Source organism: Sylvia atricapilla, chromosome 4 (genome assembly GCF_009819655.1).
Source record: "Sylvia atricapilla isolate bSylAtr1 chromosome 4, bSylAtr1.pri, whole genome shotgun sequence".
NCBI classification, from domain to species: domain Eukaryota; kingdom Metazoa; phylum Chordata; class Aves; order Passeriformes; family Sylviidae; genus Sylvia; species Sylvia atricapilla.
Window position 1 is genome coordinate 10,192,097 of NC_089143.1, and position 20,174 is coordinate 10,212,270.

Consider the following 20,174-nt stretch of genomic DNA (forward strand, 5'->3'; position numbering starts at 1 on the left):
AATAAACAGTATACACTTTAGATGTTTTATGTTCTGTACTGACAAATCCTGGATTTTTAGATTTAGCAGGTTGTTAAAAAAAAAATCTATCAAACATTTCTTTTAAAAAGAACCAAGCCAGCTCATCAGCTAAACATTACATAGGCTAATACCTTTCGTTGCATCCATTCCTCCAACTGCAAACAAAACGCCCACTGTAGATTTTCTAGGTTTGGTGCGAGGGCTTTGCAACATAGGTCGTCTCTCTGGCAACAGATGGTACTTCATTGCTTCCATAATGAGTTTTTGACATTCAATGTCATCCCTAAAGAGTGCGTTGTTCTCCAGATCTGCCAGAAACTGTGAAAAAGAAAGAAAATCAAACAAGCTGTATTGATATAAACCACATGAAGAATAAAAGCAGGATTATCAAAATAATATTTTATACAAACGCTTCTACTTCTTGATCAAAATCTCTGTATTTTCAAAATGGTCATATAAAAAAGGCTACGGTAAAAATAAACCTCTAATAAACAGAACATTCACATTTGGAGCAAAACCATCAAACAAACAAATACTTAAAGAGGAAGCCCATCTGATCTTAAGGATGATTTAAGCTTAATGGTCCAAAGGAAAGAAACATAATCTCCCTGAGTTCCAGTGCTGTGCAGGAATGTTCAAGAAAATGGAAACAGGTTCTGGGTATGTAAATCAGTTCAACCTTATGCTTTTATTCCCAAATCTACCCAGTGCAGAGATCTGTAAAAGCCCTTTCAGCACATGCTGAATATTTTAATATATATTCTGTTCCTCACCCTGACAGTGACCAAGATCACAGTGAATCACTTAATAAAAGCCTTTGTTAAAATTTTTATATCAAGCTTACAAGCAATTTTGGCAACTTTTAAATCTTAAATATGAATGAAATAAAATTCAACTTAAGACTGCTAACAGAAGTTTTTAAATTAAAAGATTCTGGAGTGGTTTGTACTCCATATTTATCAAACAGCAGGAAAAAAATATTAGGTTCAGAGTCACATTCTAATTATCAGAAGTCTGGAAACTGGCATTTTTCTGAGCTGCACAACATGGCATGAATAACAGAGAAAAAAGAAATTAAGTGCCCCACTGGGATTTGGACATTTGTCAGAAAAAGAGAGAGAGAAAAAAAGCAGATGCCTCTGAAAAGCCAAAATCCAAACACTGTGAATATTAGACATACATGTCCACAAACCAGAATGAGATGTCACTACTGAGCTGTTGACAGCCAACTACTAACAGGTACAAAACTGCTTGACATCAGTCATCAGAAGTACTAAAGGGTCTTGCTGTGAAATAGATGTGCACAATATGGTGCGAATATCCCTGGCTTAAAGCTGTCTTAGGGCTGTGAAGTGGCAAATGTGATAACCATGGTTCCAGAAGAGATACAGGTAACTACAGATGGCTAAACCTGAACACCTCAGTATCAGGCAAAGTAACACAAACTATGACAGAAAACATAACTAACCACCACAGAGAGAATAAAAAACCCTTTCAAAGCCCTAATCAGTGGTTTTCAGAAAACAGACTTTTGCAGCATTTCTCTAAGTGGCTGAAGTTCTCACTATTTAAAATAGTAAATGAAGTGTTCTCATGTAAATTAGTAGAGGAACTTAATCTCATCCTTTACTTTCATATCTTCCCTTGTTTCTTCTTTTGACTCAAAGGATCACTTGTATCACTTCACAGGGGCACTTTGTGATTATAAAATAGTAAACTATAAGCTGTCTTTTAACTGCCAGTGTTTAACTGCAGTGCTGTAGAACTGCACACAGATTAAAAACAGATACAAAAGAAATCCATTCTTATTGTCCTAAATCAGAGCTGCATGCATGAAAAGTAAGGCTGGTACACAACATCACCAATCCAGACTTTCAATATATTTTTCTGATGGACAAGCAGCATATAATATTTAAAGCAACACTATGTGTGAATATGAGTTCTGCAACAACAAGATGCAACCTTCATTTTCTACGGTTTCTAACCCACTCAACCTATAAAGAAATTCTCACAGCAGAGTGACAGTCTCTGAAAGCATTTCATTTCAAAAGAAATGCAATCTAGCCTGCAGGCGCTTGAAACTAAAACTACTATAATTATTCCTCACTCAAAGAACTTAGAATGGGTTTACTAAAAGTACATTTTTCCCAAGTTTTATTATTTACATAGGTCCTTGTGCTAAAAACATTTCTAACAGCATTTACAAATGACATGTTAGCATGAAATCATAGTAACTGCAAATCTGATAAGGAGAATGGTAGTGTGGACACTCCAGTACTAAGAATTTCTGTCTAAAAGGAATGTAAGCCATCTTGTAATTCAGAAATTGCTAAATCATCTTTTTCATTATTTATCACAGCCACCTTACAGCTTAAGAGGCTGACAAATACTCATCTTTAGGAAAAAGAAACATACGAATATTTAGGACACTGTTTGCATTAAAACCAGAGAGATGTCAGAATGCTGTCTAAAAAGAGATGAATAAAACCAACCAATAAAACTAACAATTACTTACAATTTTTTTGCTTCCAGTGCTACAGTTTTACAGTATTTCCTGAAGATTCTTTTTAAGTGCATCTGCCTCTCTGCTTGCAATGCTTTTGGTTTCAGCAAGTTGTTAAATTTTCGAATTTAATTTCTTTCAAACACCTTTAACTCATCAACCATAAAACTAAAAAGCTTTTATGTTATACTTCCTGTTTATGTTATATATAATGTCACACGATCATGAAGAAAAACACAATTCTGAAAATATTAAGACTATTTTGGGTACTAAACTTATTAGTTTACTCATCTACTATGTTTCCATATTAAAATCAAAGCTCTAACACTTTTGTTAAAGAAAGTAATAAATAAAACGTAACAGAAAAATCTTGTTTTAGAAATATGAGTATATATTTGGAGATGAGATGAAAAATTAAACATAAAATAAGTAAAATATAATTTTGCTTTTGTATTTCATCTTGCTATTTTTCTAATCAGTTACTGAGTGGACATAATTTGATTTCAGTACATATTTCTGGCATATATTCTGTAATTTCACTTTCTAAAGATGTTTCAATGACAGCCAATTAAATAAAAGGAATGCAGCAGGGGTTACTTAGTTATCAATTAATTAAATGTTCAACAAAAGATTGATTTCTTCCTTGTCAATTGCCTTACACTGAATTGTTTCTAGAAAAAGTGAATTACAAAGTCAAGGCCACAACTGAGAAAATCCCACTTTTGAATATATAATAATCAGTATGGAAATAAATACAAAAATGCTTGCATAAGAGAATCTTACTATCCAGCAAGAGGACATCAGATTAGAAGTAATACACAGAATGTAGTGCATTTGATTTATCACTATGAATTAATTGAATTCTATTTTTCTTGTGTTAATGAATTTTACTTACTATTCAGGTTCCATAAAAATCCTATTTTCTTCATTTAAGAGCGAATTCTCACTAAACAGAATGAAAATCATAACACAAAATCCTTTGACTATATAGTAAATATTAAATATTACTAAAGAAGGTCCAGCAAGGAAAGAGAAGAAAGGAAAAAGAAATAAAAAAACAATCAAACCTAGTTTACAAACCTGCTATCAGGTACTACATCCCAGAATTACAAAATAAGTGGAGTTGGAAGAGACCCACAAGGATCACCGACTCCAACTGACAGCACCCCACAGGACATCCCCAAGGGTCACATCCTGTGCCTAAGAGCATTGTTCAAACACTTCTTGAACTCTGTAAAGGCTTGGTGCTGTGACCACTTCCCAAGAGAGCCTGTTCCAGTGCCCAACCACTCTCTAAGAGAAGAACATTTTCCTAATATCCAACCTAAATCTGTACTGATACAACTGCAGGTCATTCCCTCAGGTCATGTCTTTGGGTACCACAGAGAAGAGATCAGTGGGTGCCCCTCCTCCTCATTCCCTCAGAAGGGAGTCGTAACTTCCATGAGGTCTCCCCTTAGTCTCCTCTTCTCCAGGCTGAACAACCCAAGTGCCCTCAGCCACTCCTTATATTTGAGAGCTTCCCCTCAAGGCCCTTCACCATCTTTGTTACCCTCCTTTTGACACTTTCTAACAGCTTTAGATCCTTCTCATATCTGGTGCCCAAAACTGCACACAAGGCTCAAGATGAGGTTGTACCAGTGCAGAGCAGAGCAGGGCCCTTGCCTGGCTGTGATGCTGTGCCTGATGCACCCCAGGACAGGGTTGTCCCTCCTGGCTGCCAGGGCACTGCTGACTCATGTTCATCTTGCCACTGACCAGGACCCCCAGGTCCCTTTCCATGTCACTGCTTTCCAGCATCTCATTCCCCAGTCTGTCTGTACATCCAGGGTTGCCCCGTGCCATTTGCAGAGTCTGGCACTTTTCCTTGTTAAACTTCCTACAGCTGATGATTGCCCGGCCCTCTAATCTGTCGAGGTCTCTCTGCAGGGCATCCCTTCCTTTGGGGGAGTCAGCACAAGACTAATGAGAGTTGTCATTCCTACAGGACTAGGAAAACTAATTCACAACTATTTAAACAAACTGAGCCCAAAGCTTCCCCAACAATTCCTGTTAATGTCCAAGAAGGAGTAAAAGTATTGACTGGAAAGAACAAGTACCCAATGATGGCCTATCAAGAATTAATAGAAGAAAAACCACTCCAAACAATTAATTCAAACTACAATACTAGCTACTTCTATATGAAGGAAATATAATGAACCAAATAAACTGCACAAGTTCAATACAGAAGAAATTTAAAAAGGTCACAGCTTCTAGTGACTAAGATATCCTTGACAAGCATTTTTATAGGCAAGAAAAACAACTTTTTCTAGAAGCTCCACCCCTTCTTGTGTCCTAGGATCAGAATATGTTGCAGTTCACAGACACAAACTATCTGTGTCTGTGTCTATCACTATAGACAACACTCTAACTTCTTACATGCAGCTCTAAGAATCCAGATCACTATAAACTTTATGATTTGTCACTATGAATATATTTATGCTGAAGACATTATGCCCACTGTAACCAGTATACAAACTAGAGAGAAACTGAACAATTTACTTGTGGAGCAAGCAGAGGCAGTCTAATGTAAGCCAGGAGTTTACTGAGATCTTTCCTTCTCTGTTCCAAATCATGTCGAACCCACGTAAGTAGTGCATTCAGTATAGTTTCTTCATTAGGAATATTCATGTCATCACTTGCTAAAAGCTTAGCAATTTCAGTGGCTGGCAATAACAGAAATTCCTGATTTCTAATTACTTCCATGAAGTTTTCCTGAAAAAGAAAAGTATTTTAATAGAGGCAAGATCATAATTTGAAGATATTTTATGCAAAGCCTGCTGTATCCTCCCCTCTTTTCCCTCCCTTCATGCCATCTCTCAGTTGTCCCACTGGAATACTGACTCAGGAGGAAGACCAAAAACGTCGTTAAAGTGCTGAATTATTTTCACTCCTGATCATTTCCCCAACTCAGTCACTCAAGTCTCACAGACAGATGTGCTGAAACAACCGAGGGAAGTGTACAGACAGAAATGAGCTACAGGTTGTGGGTGTTACTATCTTGGCACTGCAGAGTGAAGAAATACTTTCTGAAGCACAGTTAAAAAGATGTGGTTTGTTCCTGTTGTCAAGCAAAGAGCACAACACACTACAACAACTGGGCACATGTAACTGTTTCCATTACTGCAAGATGAAAATGTGGCAGTAAGTTTTCAGAAGGAATAAGCAACACTAACAATTTTATTGTTGATTTAAAAGGGATTATTTTAAGTTTATTTTGCTATTTCATAGGTTTTATACAATTGATCTGATTTGACTGGGGAGCAAAACATACAAAGAATGCACGATATTACACATGCCTTGCTACACTGACAATATTTATTCTGATAGGATTCAATCTTCTAACTTTCATCCTGTTATTTTCAGCAACAAATCCTTACTTCAAAATGAGAAATTCATAATATGTAACATATCCTATACTGATATCTGATTATTTCATAATATGAGGACTTGCAGCATATTCTGTAAGGATTTTGACCATTTTAGGCTGAAATAGCAGAAGTATGTAGAAACACAATCAGCACCATGAATTTACAGTGAAAAACCTGAATGTAACAGAAAATGGTGTCTATCCTCTCTCCTCATATAACTTTACAGGGCAGCAAAGCATAGCAATGCAAAGGCAGAAAAGTAAAATCACAATATACTCTTGTATTTTGGTAACTCAAACTCCACTTAAATTCACTCTCAAGACTGAGAGTAACTTCATGATAATAACAGTGTTACAATTGATTTATTAAATGCACTGTGGATTGCTAGATAGCCAACTAATGGTATGCTGGTTTTGCTCTGCTATCATATGCACCTCTAAAACACCTGGAGAACAAAATGTGTTAGATCCATAAACCTGGAAATCTGACTGGACCTAATATGAAAATCAGCCTTACTTAGTGTCTTATTTAACAATTTAAAAAGAAAGAATTGCATGCTAATAAAAAAACCTGTAGATTAGACGCCTAAACAGGCATGAATTTAGTATTTAAAATTGCAAAAAAAAAAAGACAGTACAGTTTGGCATTATATATGCAATGGGCATCATGACAACAAAGCAAAAGAGTTAATACTTCATTTTTTATTGCTTGGTCTAATACTTTCAAAGCTATACCTCTGTACTCCAAAGACACTGACTAATAAAAAAACCCCTCAGAACTAAGAGGAAAAAACTAATTAGGTGTAAACAGTCCATCTTACATGAAAGCCAGATGTATATAAAAAGGCTACAAGATATGTAAAGGGAAAGATCAAAGTTACTCCACTCCATGGGTAATTCTGGAAATCAGGAAAATAACTGAAACTGTTATCAGTGTAAATAATTCTACTTGTGGATAGAATTTGGAAAGAAAACTTTTACATTTAATAACTGAAAATATATAATATCTGAAAAGCTTTCCTACAACAAAGATCCAACTGTCTACACAAAAAAAGTACTTCCAAGTGAAAGCTATAGTAGAATAGAAGGGAGAGAAAATTGTCTTTTCCTCTTTCATTAATTTAACTATTTGTATTACAAAATAAAAGTCCAAATTAACAAATATATGAATTAAAAACAGTGAAAGGACTGTACCAATATTCAGAAGCAGTACACATGCCTTGCTATTTATTTTACTCTGATATTAAATGCCTGGCAGTAAGATTGACTCTGAGAAGTGATCAAAACTATTTCCACAGTTTAAACATGCAGTTCACAGGAATTCATATTCCACTGAGTTCATTTTTTCCACTGGCTGCTTTTTTGTTGGTTCTTTTTCCTAGACAGTATGCAAGCTGGAGCTGTGCTTTTAGTTTTGCTGAATGAACATGCAGTGAGCACTGACAAAGAGAAACACCAACACTTACTACCTTAAACTTTTCAAATTGTCTATCCAGATCACAGGAAGAGGAAGGGGAAAGCACTTGCATGAAAAGTTCTTTTGTCTCTGGAGGCAACAACAAGCTGATCCCCCATAAGTCAATCAGGGATCCTCTCTGGAAAGCTTTTTTCCAACTGGATTTCATCACTTCAACAGTTGTAATGTATGAAAAGCCTGATTTTCCTTCTTGTTGCTTGCAGACCATTGCTTTCTGATGGAAACAAGTTCAATTTCCTCTTGCTCCCATTCTATTTTTAAAGCAGAGACTCCTTTTGAGCACAGTATCAAAGCATTCCACTGGGAATACAGCACTCTCTGTCCTATGTCTGGGTTTTTTTTATAATCAGAATCTGAAAATTCCTCTTCCTTTACAGACAGAGTTTCTGAAGACAAAAGAAAGAGCCAGTGTATCTCCTAGCATTCTTAACCTCCTCATTAGCCTTTTCTGTCCTTGTTATGGGAACTCTCTGCAGAAGAACAGGATGTTTCAGAGAACAAACCGTCTGCAGTTTCAATCCCTTTCTGGTCCTGAAAGAATACAGAATTTCCCTACCCCAAAATTACCTCCTCAAAGAGCTTGGGAACTTTATCAAATAAGTAGCCTGAGGCGAATGTGTAAACCAAGACAGGGACACTCAGTCCTCATGCTCAATGCTGGGTACTGCTCATTCACATCATAACCTCAAATTCATTCTTCAGCAACTGCAGAGTGAGTAATACTCGTACCCTTAACCACAGATCTGCCTTGGACTTGGTACAGAGCAAAAAAATATTAGGAGCACATAAAAAAATAAGATGTTATTATGTGCATTTCTAAATTATACTTAATTCCTACAGTGGGATGCAGTGAGGGGGTTGGTCTCCCTGCAAACTGTGTCAGAAGGATGAAAACCTTGGAGAGAATCAGACACCTGGAGGTTGAGAGGGACTGAGGCTGCCCAATGGGCAGCTCTAAACACAGGGCTCTGCCTAAACTCTGAACTTGGGCAACCAAAAAGCAAGAGCAAACAGGAAATGTTATTTTGTCTGCTGACTGCTTCAGTCCACTGGTCAACTAAGTATGAATTCACTAAGAACTGAGCTGAATTCCTGGTAAACTATTAATAGTCAAATAGCTGTCAGATACCACCTACTTTACACTTTTACTCAGATTTGACTGATGTGTTAAACAATCAACCAACCTAATACTTGCATTGTGTGCAGGGTTTGTTTAGAGTACAGCTATTGTAGCTTGACTCCTCGTTGCACTGTTTCAGGATTCCAAAACAGGCTCAGCAGCATTCAGAAACCTGTTCAGTCTAAAAAAGGCAGTACTGATCTATTGTGCTAGACAGGACTGAGGGAACTTGAAAGACAAAAATATGTTGGGTTTTCACAGGTAAAAAGAAAGTGAATCAGTATATTCTAAGTCAGCTGATTACTGAGCAGGATATTTTGGACTGCAATTTCAGGTGCAAGAATGTAAACCCTTGTTTTAGGCACTATGACAATCTTTGGTTCTGGCTCTTTATGGACAAAAAGCATTTAAATGTCTTCTTTCTTCATGCTCCTCACTAACAAAAGAAAAAGCTATCCCGGTTGTTGCAAGGAAAAAAAAAAAGACAAATTATTCTCCTTTAATTCTTTTATTTCAAATCGTAACTCCATGACTTTTTGTTACCCAACTACTTACTGCCTTACAGAAGAAAGCAAGTCTAAGTTTGCCATACTTTTTCTTCTGCAAAACCACCTAGTTTCTGTGCTTGGACTCAATCTATTACTCTGTTCTTTTAAGTTTTTCTTTTTATACATCCATTGGTTTGATCAGAAATCACACAAATTCTGAAACTAAATTTATCTGAATCTTGTAATACTATCACTGCTCATGAACTTTCTGAAGACTTCTGGTGAAAATCAAAATGACTTTTCACTCTGCTTTAAGCATGCACAGCTGAGCAACAATGATTACACAGGGACTAACTCAGGCACTATCACACATAAAGTTTCAAATGTCTGCTCTTTCTTTTTTAGGTGTAAATCAGAAAGTTAAAATCTGGCTACTGAAGAAGCTACTGACACTTACGTAAGAACACCTCACTAGTTACAACAGATATTTCATGTTCTGGAAATAACACAGGCTAGCTTTTCCTTATCTCAAAGTATTAACTTCCTTTTTGTTTATTTTTTCATGGAAAAGGAACTATTGGCTTTCATTCAAGGTACACTATCAACTGTTTCAAACAAACAAGATGTCAAAAAGGGGTGTTTGTTCTGACTTTGAAGACAGCAATAAAATGAGCAGAAGGCATTTTGTGCAAAAATGTCCTTACAAATTTGTTGAAGCAAACAGATAAAATACTGGCCAGTCTAATAAAATTGCTACATTTATAATTGTATGCCCCAAATACTATATATGAACAACAGCAAAACAGGATAGCCTTTGTTCAAAAGATATCTTTAATCAGATACATTTCAGGATTCTATCAACTCTATTTTAAAAACTGTGATGTGTAAAGTTGCTCTTTATACAGCATTAAATCCACTACTAATCACTTCAGTTCATTTCATGTTTCACTTCATGTATCTTGAGGACTTTTTAAGCTTAAGCTTGTAATGCCAGTAATTGACCATTTTTGATAAACTGTTCCCCTCTGTCAAAACAACTTATCAAGTGTCAACACAGTAAGCAATAAAGTAATGCAACACTTCAGTCCTTTTAGCATAATACACATCTATAATATGAAGAAATGCAGTGTTCAAGTCCTTCTTAATATTTTTTTTTAAATCAGTGATGCTTTCCAATGACTAATGTACTTTACTCAGGCAGAAGAACCCTATTAATAGAGGCAGATCTAATGGGGTAACTCACTGATTCACCCTCCAGTTTAAACAACTATTAATTTTACCTGAATTTCACATCTTCATGTAAAAAGGTATTTTAATGAAGCAGGTAAGATGATTACAAACTTATTATGTGTGTCATAAAAACTTTTAAAACTGAGAAGTTGTTTTACTTGTAAAAATATTAGATGGCAATCAGGGTTTTTTTTCTGTCAAAAACAACATAGAAAACAACATGTGCAAATTAAAATTTAAGTATTTTATACTATTCACTACCTTCAAGTATTTTAAAAGAACCATAAACTATAAAGAACTGTAAAGTGTACTCAGTATAATCCCACACTGTTCTATGCAGCCCAATGCAGCATAAAAATAATTCCCCATTATAACAAAGAGAATTTTGCCAGCTACTACAGGTGTACTTAACCCTTACACTCATACTTCTTAATGGAAAGAGCATCAAGTACCTAGCACTTATTAGTGTTGAACATTTTCTTTTTTCAAACAGCTTTTAAACAAATGAAATTACTTGGGGATTTATTTTAATTGAAGATTCAATTGGACTATACATTTCTATGCAGTTTCCATAGCAACATTCATTTCAAAATAAAGAAGCTGCTTCTCTATTACTCATTATTACTAAAATTCAATTTAATGTCTCTGTTGGAACTAAACAACATTAAAAGAGGCCTTGGGAAAAATCCATCTAGCACAACTAATTAGGTTTGAAAATGGCTTTTTAAAATCCACCTAATTAGAATTTCATTCACATCAAAGCCTTAAAAGCAACAATTTTGCCACTGAAGTAAACAACAGCCAAAAGGCACAGAACTACTTTTCTCTGGTCTGAAGAAAAGAAAGATAGGTGCTGCAAAGGAATGGCTTTTAGAAAGTTCACAGTCCCTTTTTGCTCTAAGTCATGAATTGCCAGTCAGAATACTAAGACTGGAATGCCAACATTCCCCTTTAAGGATGCATTAGTTGAATAATTCTTACTATTCTGATCTTGGCAGTTCACTTATAAAGGACATGACAATAGCCCAGACCAAAATACATGCTTATTCTGAAAAAGAACAAGTAGGTCAGAGGAGGGAGTTTCTCTTTTCACATATTTTTTCTATCACTGGTCTCACTCAACATAAATTGTAATACTCCTCAAAGGCATAAGCCACATCTACTTTACTGTTTCATTGCACATTCTACCTAACTGCAATCTCCTTATTTTTGTTTGTGCAATAATGGAGACCAAGAATAGAAACATAAGTTACAATCTGCACATTATTTGTTGATCTGCCTCAGTAAATCTGTGTGTCCATGATATTAAATATGTGAGAGATCCATTCACTGTGGAAGAACTTTGTCTTGTATATGAAAAGTTGGAAGGAAACACACAAGCATTAATGTAACAGAAATGGGATTATGCATTTAATAAAATATTGTTTATTAAACAATATTTTTGTTTAATACACCTCTATCTTAGACTGCAATTTATACTAAACTAGATTAATTTTAAGCCAAGAAGAAGTAATTTTTAAGAAAAATTATTTTAAACCTAAGGCAGCAAGAGGAAGACCCATAGATTTTTAATACTAATTACAAGACATAAATTACAACTCTTGGATCTAAGCCAGTATCTTAATGGCAAGGTAATGCCATGACACACAAGCAAATTAACTACTGTCTTCATTCCCACATCTCTTATGTAGTATCTACATGCCCTCATTCAGATCCCAAGAGCATACTTAGGCAAAATTTCATCAACAAGTGAGCAAAATGCCTCACAAAACTGCAAAGAGCAGATGAACTGAGCTATCTTCAGAGATAGCTCTCCAGCCTTCTTCTGATAACTTTACTAAAATACTCTTTTGAGAAGAAAAAAAGAACAGTTTGTATTAAAATCAAAGGATGACTGTTAAGCAGATGAAGTTTACTTAAGCTGATAGGTCTGAGTTTCTGTGAGTTATCTCAAAAATATAACTGGCAAATTTGTACTTACTCATATACTACCTAGCCTAAGGTTAAATTCTTTGATGCCTGACATCCCATTGCTAAGTTATTAAGGATAATGCAGAATCTACATTGCTGAATGTCCACATTCATACCCCAAGTATAACTCAGAATCTGATTACTCCAGTTCATTAGGAAAAAACCTCTACATTTCCATTTAGTAATGTGTAATTTTGGAATAGGTGATGGCAGCTTGCCCAGTATGACATCTGCAGTTTTTGACTGTCAGAAAGAACAAGATTTTGCAATATTTTATTAAATGCATAATCCCATTTCTGTTACATTAATGCTTGTGTGTTTCCTTCCAACTCTAAACCAGCAACTTAGCAGTTATTTTGTAATTTTTCATCATGGGAACATAGGAGCATTCTTGTTTGAAAACGATGAAGGCTTTCTGGGGGAAAAACATTAGTATTGTATTTAGGAAAACATTCTGTATTTTCCTTACTAAACAAAGCAGGTGACACTTAATTTAACAACCTACCATTGTGTAATTGTGAGCCACCTTGTGCAAGTCAGTGCAACCCTGTGCATCAGCAAAAGATCGGATTCCAAGGCAATTGGATGGGTGAAGCTGTTTCATTAGGAATTTACAGCATGCTTCTACAACCTGAGAGAGCTGAAGGAGGCAAGCTGTAGACAACAGGCACTCAATGTTATCTTCTTTTAATTCAAGGCGACCTAGTAATATCAAAAAGAAAATCACATTAATTTGCTCTTATGGTCTTAAAAATTCCCTGAAACCCCAAGGCAACAGAATTACTTACAGATTATGACAGAATAGAAGGCTTAGGAAACATCATCCTCAGCATTAGATAACTAACAGTTTTCAAAATTAGTATCTATAATGATGCAAGGAAAGGGAATCCTAATGAGATTCTTTTTTTTGTCAGTCATGATGCATTTAATAGAGTCACATAATTTGTTAACTAACTGAATATAGTATTATCAGAGAAACTTTATCCTGTCAGGTTGTCTCAGGTAACAGCAATGAGACCTAATTGCTGTCTACACCTTTCTCACCAGGGAAGGGGAGAAGCAGGCACTGATCTCCTCTCTCTGCTGACTGGAATGGGAATTGCCCCAGGAAATGGCCTGAAGCTGTGTCAGGGGGTTAGGTTGGACATTAGGAAAAGGTTCTTCCCCCAGAGGGTGGCTGGCACTGGAACAGGATCCACCCCAGAGAAGTGGTCACAGCACCAAGCCTGACAGAGTTCAAGAAGTGCTTGGAAAACACTCTGGGACACAGGGTGTGATTGCTGGGGTGTTCTGAGCAGGGTTAGGAGTTAGACTTCGAGAATCCTTGCAGGTTGCTTCCAACCCAGGATATTCTATGTTTTATTTTTATTTATTTATTTATAAGAATTTAAATAATGTGAAAAATTTGTAAAGAGCATTTGAAATCTAGGAATGGAATACAATGCTCACATGAGGACAAGTCATTAGATGAAATTCCCATTTTCACTTCAATTACCTGTATATGCATATTGAACCAGAGCCCACAATGCCTTTGGCTCCACACCTTCCATCTTGATTTCTTCCTGTCTTGCTTCCCTTACATCATTAGTGAACATTGCTGCGAAGTAGTCCGAAACAGAGGAGAGAACCAATCTGAGTTTGACATGCAGGAGAAAAGGAGAGAAACAGAGAAGAAAAGAAAAAAAACCTTAGTCAACCTGATGTTTGTTAGTTTATGATTCATTACTTTGCCCTTTGAAGAAACACTGTAGGGAGAAAAACATTTAAAAATTGACACGAAGTGCACCATACTCTAGTTTCTCTGTATGAATAATGAAATACTGATACTAAACCTACATTTGCTACTGATCTAAACTAATTACCCTTTCAAAGCTCAATGACTTTTAATAGCCAACACAGACATATCACCCCCAGATCCACCTAAATTGGAAATGGAATATAAATACACATTATTTAAATAAAAATAAAATTCATTTGACTTTCATTTATATTACATTAGATGCTTTTTAAAATGTGAAAGAATGACTTACCACTCCTTTTTGAAATGCTTTAAAATGCTTTTACTCTTGGTGCACACATATACATTCAATTACTAATACTGTTAACAAAACTTGTCACAGTAAATGAGGAGATGATGCTGAGTAATCTATTTTGTGGGTAGGTATTTAGCCTTTTTTAACAATCCTGACTATTTTACAATACTAAGTTAACATGTTAATGCACAACAAACATTTCTTTGGATTATTGAGAGTAAAACACTCACTACAAATAATAATGCCACTCTGCAAAATGTGTGAGTATGTGTTCAGAAACTGGGGTTAAAGAGAAAACTATATGAGGCAGGAATATGAAACCTACCATTACTATTCAGGAGGAATAAGACACCTCCAGGGATGGCCTTGTGGCTTGGATCAATTTTTGTGCTGCAGCAGTTCATTGTTGCCTTGCCCATGGGGAATTCAGTATAAATACACTTGGTATACACCGTGATCTATACAAACAGCAAGGCCAAGAACACAGCCTACTGCAAATATATTAAACAGTCCCTATGCATACATTCAATTAATCAAATACTTCAGGCAGTTTAATACTGGTGTGTTAAAATGACAGAGATCAGGAACCACAAAACAGAGCAAAACTAATTGAAAAGGTGAGCACCTTAGGGGAGGATTTACAGGTACATATACAAAGTAATGAAATACAAGGAACTGTCTCAGTTATTTAATGGCAAAGTAATAAAATTTTGACTAATCACTTTCATAATACATTTTTCTTGTTAATTTTCTCATAATTGACCATTTGGTCAGGCTTACAGACTTACAGAAAAAAAGGGTAATCTTTTTCTTCTAGTTCTTGAGGCAACAGAGTCGAGTTATGAGCGCAAGGGAAAAAGATTAACACCTTGTATGATTGAAGTTTTGTCAAAAGAAACAAAGTTCTGTTCTTCTAAAGAAAAATGAAATTATGTTATTGAAATATGAGATTTATTCTGTGGCTGACTAGAAAAAATAGAAACTTCTGCCAAGGATGGGCTCAAGCATCACTTCTAGGCATTTTAACCTCAGGTTAATGAAATCTGCATTTAAATGAAAATACTGGTTCCCAGAGATCTATAGAAGTAGAGTAAATGAGAGAGTATGTTCATGTAAGTATCAAGAAAGAATTTCTGCAAGTGCTTTTGATGCCAAAATGAGATGACAAGATCACATTTCTGTGTACAAACTAGAGGTTCTCATTGGAAGGGAAAGTGGTCTGAATAACCCAAGTATCTCTGCAGGTCCAATCCAGAATTTAAAAAGGCAAAACAACCAATTTAACATATGCACATATGGCAGTTCTGACTTGAAACCTCTACACAGAACAGAGCATGAAAAAGATAGGTCTTCTGCAATAGGAAACAGAACTTAATATTTAGTCATATCACAGTTTGGGAGGTGTTTTTTGTTTGTTTTTTTGGTTTGTTGTTGTTGTTGTTGTTTTGTTTTGTTTTTTTTTCCCAGCAGTGCAACTGGACTAGGTAGCTGCACTATTATTTAGAACACTGGACTGTACACACTTTAGCAACAACTGCTGAACAAATGCCAAATAATAACATGAGGCCCCCAATGCCTTCTACCAGAGGTTTGATATCAGCAAATTTCTCCCTGTAATTTCCAGACTCAAGAGTTCTCCAAAGGAAATTATCAGAAATGTAATCTATTTACTATTTTTGCAAACATGTTCAGATTCATGAGGAGGTATACATGCTTCACAGTGGTAAGTGCTTTCCAGAGAGTGACTTGCATATACTGACAGAGGATGTGAAGTCCAGTAGTTAATACAGGTAATTTTAAAAAGCACAAATTATACTGAGAGTAGTTTTGTAATAATTTCACAATGAAAAGCCTTAGAAGAGGTATTCACACTTTTCTCTTAATCAACTAATTTAGAAAAAAAAAGTTCTTTCAAAGAAAGAAATGGAATCAAAATATAATGTGACAATGCATCAAGGTGACACTGAGCTAGGATAAAAGAAAACAAAGGTAGACTTTCAGCCAACTGGCCTTTTCTTGTCCTGTCTTTTTCCCACTAGTCAGTAAAAATCAATTATTGCTATACACATGTGACTTGATAATTACTTGTCACTAAGAACTGACAAAACCTGGGCGTTTCAGTACATTTTTTCTGGTCCTATAGGAGGCTCCAAGGCTACTGATGTCTTTAATTTCAGTGGTTTGTATTAATCCAAAACTAGAAAGATCTACCATAACGGCTTAACTTATTTTAAAGAGTTTTCCACTGAGAGCCAGCAAAATTATGTGGCACTCTTTAAAATCCCTACTTGTTGGAACTGCCACAATCTGCATCATCTAGATAGTTTTCTAGGTCACCAAAGCAACTACTGTGTAAAATGATGACAGCTGCCAAACCTGGCAATTTATAGGTTTAGTATCTCCAAACCCATCTCACCTGACAGAATGAAGCGAAGCTGCTCAAGATCTGAGAGATAAAAGGGATGTTTCCTAGGCAGCTCCTTGTTTGTGGCTGTGTAACAGCTGAAAACCGTCCTTGGAAACTCACTATCAGCATACACTGAAGTTGTAAGGTGATACTGAAGAGTTCACCCTCTTTCAAACAAGCTTCCTAAACCCTTGAGTACAAAAGGTTCCATTTGCCTTCTTTTCTTAATTCCCTGTCTTTTCTATTTCCATCTTTCAGTGTCAACAGAAAGACAGACAATGGCTCTGTCCAGACTGCTCATTAAAGGATGTGGAGCAGGCTTTAAACACCCTTTGGGCAGGAATTTACACGTTTCCCTTTTCTTCCATGAGGGTACTAATCAGTGGGTTATTACCAAACAAAACAAGATTTCATTACGGATATAGCAGTTAGGTGAATGTAATAAATATGAACATAATAAATGGCAGACATCTGAAATTGCAGTGGACACAAAATAAACACCTGCTATGAAAAACTTAATTAAATTAATTAAATCAAAGTATCCAAAATTTCTTTATGGAACTGCAAGCTTAAGGGATGGGAATATAATATATTTCTTCCTAGTGGAGAATGGTCCCCTTTTCCTACTTTCTTCTTGACCTTGTAAATAAGATTTTAACTATAATTTCAGCATAGAAAAAGAAGATAAACAGTTCTGGAACAATAGAGAATGCCATATTCAGAAAAATCATTTCTGTATGTGATGCATTTACTTGTAGTAGACTCGTAGCCTGAATTCTTTGAATAGATACAAACCCTCTCAGAATTTCACAGTAATGTGTTACCTGTGCTTATTACCAAGGCAGACACCAAACTCATGTCTCTTTTCTCTAAAAAGATACATCATGCATCTCACAAAACTCAATAAAAGTAGAAACTGATAATTTTAACAGTACAGAAATTATTAAAAATACTAGTTTCAAAACAGAAAATCTGAATACTCTCTACATATGAGTGTGAATAATAGTAATAATAATGAAAAATGTTCTTTCTTACCAGCTCTGTGACCACATACTATGAAAAACTCTTATCTCGCTTATGAATAAATAAAGGAAAACAAAGCTGTCCAGTGTAAGTGAACCTTCTATTTTCTTACTCATCTTAGAATGCCAAGCCATTAAAAGATCTATTTAATACATATTCTGTTGCTTATTAAGTCTCAAGACTGAAATGCCCTGACTGATCCAGCCTGCAGTCAATACTAAAGAAGTCAGAACTTGTACAGAGGCAGCAAAAAATACTACAAAAGTTTTTCTTTTAACATTGGCTCCTACAAGTATATAAAGGCAGTCATCTTACTCAATTTCTACAAAATTTAAATGAAATTTAAGATTTCCATATGTATCTTTCCCACTATGAAAAAAATTCAGTTTTCAGTAAGACACTTTGGATCTACTGAGATTAAGACTGTGGTTATTGCTATGCTTTTCTGTGAAAACAAAACAGAGAAGTAATTTATTATGCAAAAGGCACAGCTTCTTTGTAAGTTGCTCCAACATTATAAAGCAAACAAGGGACTCCCAGCTCCTGCTACAAGCACAAAGTGTGCTTCTTTGGCCTTAACTTTCATGCGTATTTAACACACAATATACTAACTACAGCAAGATGTTTCTCCTCAGAAGACAAGTCTGGAGCATATAACAGGTAGTAGCATACGCCTCATGGACTACAGAAATAGATGCAGTAGCAGAAACTGGAGAATCGAAGTCAGTCCACTAAATAAATGAGAAACAAGTGTGAACCACATAAAGGACTTTTTAGTGTGTTGTCTATCCGTTTATTTCATTGCAAATAAAATCTTCCAGTCCTTACAAGATATTCATGGTTGTCCTCTGCACACTTTCTACACATTTTTAACTATTACATAAGCCACAGTCCAAATGTGTGTTGCAAAGGTGTTACCTTGGCTCCATAAGGAATAAAATTATTTCCTTACTATAATCACTGTTTTTTCCTGTTTAAACCACTCTGAAGTTTTTTGACCCTAAATTACTTGAGCATGTGCCCACTTAGGGGTGTGTGTATTCCCTGTTTTCACCTGATTCATTCTTTTCACAGGGACAACACAGTTTAGTAACTAATTTGAACATTTCATAAAATGAAGTCTCTGAGAGCAACAGCAAGCTATAGTTTAAAAGCCTCGCTGATTCTCAAGTCATTCCCTCACCTGAATGAGCACAACGATGTGGATAATACATGAATAAAAGCAGAGATCTGGCTTTTTAAGGAAACTATCAACTCCAAACCAGCAACATCTTCCCATCTTTTTATTACTATTAAAGTATTGAGCTGCAGTTTCACTGTGGGAGTAGGAATGAGTGATGGAATACAAGAATGCTTTAGGATGCTATTTCTATTGTAGACTTCAACTTAGGAAATCACAGCTTAATTATACCTAGATTCCTATTCAAACTACAAATTCTGTGCATTAAATACCGCAATGTGCTTCACTTACACATGCCTGTGTTTTGCAATCTTTGGTATTTTCCTAGCTTTTACGTTGCACACATATGATCTGTTGATTACACAGATGACAGAGAGGGTAATGTTTGAACTAATTTAGACACGTAATACTGGCAGTGTTCTGAAGTCTCCTATCAAAAGACTCTTCTTACTATGGGAGCAAAAAAACCTTCATATGGACAGATCATCCTTACTGTTAACTGTGACTCCAACAACATAATTGCTAGTACAAAGAAAAAATTAAATCTAAGAAAAAAATTTGACATCATTCTATGGTAAAGAAACCACTGCAACTTATAATATTCTGGGAGTGTATTTGGGACTTCTGGGCTTTTAATTTCATTATGCGAATATTGTAAGTATACTTGGAAACAAAAAGAAATATTTTTTTTTAATTCTGTATTGCGTACAACAGACAAATGAACTTTTCCAAATAATTGTTAAGAAAACATATACGTGTTTAAAGTATTCTAGATTGTTTAGGATGTTCTGACATATTCTTAACAAAACATGGGATACACTTGGAAGGTGCATTTGTAAATAATTATGAAGTTATTTCAAATTATAATAAACTCACCTGTGAGCTGGAATTCTACGATCACCAGCAACTAACACCACATCACATAGCTGATTGTGTCTAAGATAATTCTCCATCTTTTTAAAAGTTTGCTCAGCATGGTTGAGAGCCTGAAAAAATTCATCTGAGGTACAGGGCTCCATTGTTTGACAAGATGATAAGGTGTGACTGCTGTCAGAGGTTCTGCTGAAGACAATAACAGAAATCTTAGTTCACACAGTATTCACATGAAATTTTATCTACAAAGGGTAAAATAAAAATCACATGTGATTTTAAAGTTTATATGCATGATTTATATTAATATATATTCCTTTGCCATTTTATTTTTCTTCATATTCATAATTTCTCTCCAAACCTAATCTACACCCTGGTAAAAAAGGTACAAACATTTCATGTTGTACTCTTCAACTAGGAGACACACAGAGATGAGCCCAGC

The 20,174-nt window shown here is 35.5% G+C and overlaps 1 protein-coding gene across 4 annotated transcripts in view; it reads right to left on the bottom strand.

Moving 5' to 3' along the window:
- KLHL5 (kelch like family member 5) overlaps positions 1–20,174 on the bottom strand; it is a 51,441-nt gene that overhangs the window by 9,956 nt on the left and 21,311 nt on the right. For 2 of the 4 annotated variants that reach the window (XM_066317108.1, XM_066317111.1), the window contains 5 exons: positions 19,739–19,921; positions 13,715–13,851; positions 12,725–12,921; positions 5,066–5,278; positions 153–339 (listed from right to left, as the gene is read on the bottom strand). In XM_066317108.1, coding sequence (XP_066173205.1) covers positions 153–339; positions 5,066–5,278; positions 12,725–12,921; positions 13,715–13,851; positions 19,739–19,881 — 877 coding nt within the window. In that variant the 5' untranslated portion in view covers positions 19,882–19,921. Of the gene's footprint in view, positions 1–152; positions 340–5,065; positions 5,279–12,724; positions 12,922–13,714; positions 13,852–19,738; positions 19,925–20,174 lie in introns of all 4 variants that reach the window. The other 2 variants (XM_066317107.1, XM_066317109.1) reach the window with 2 other exon arrangements.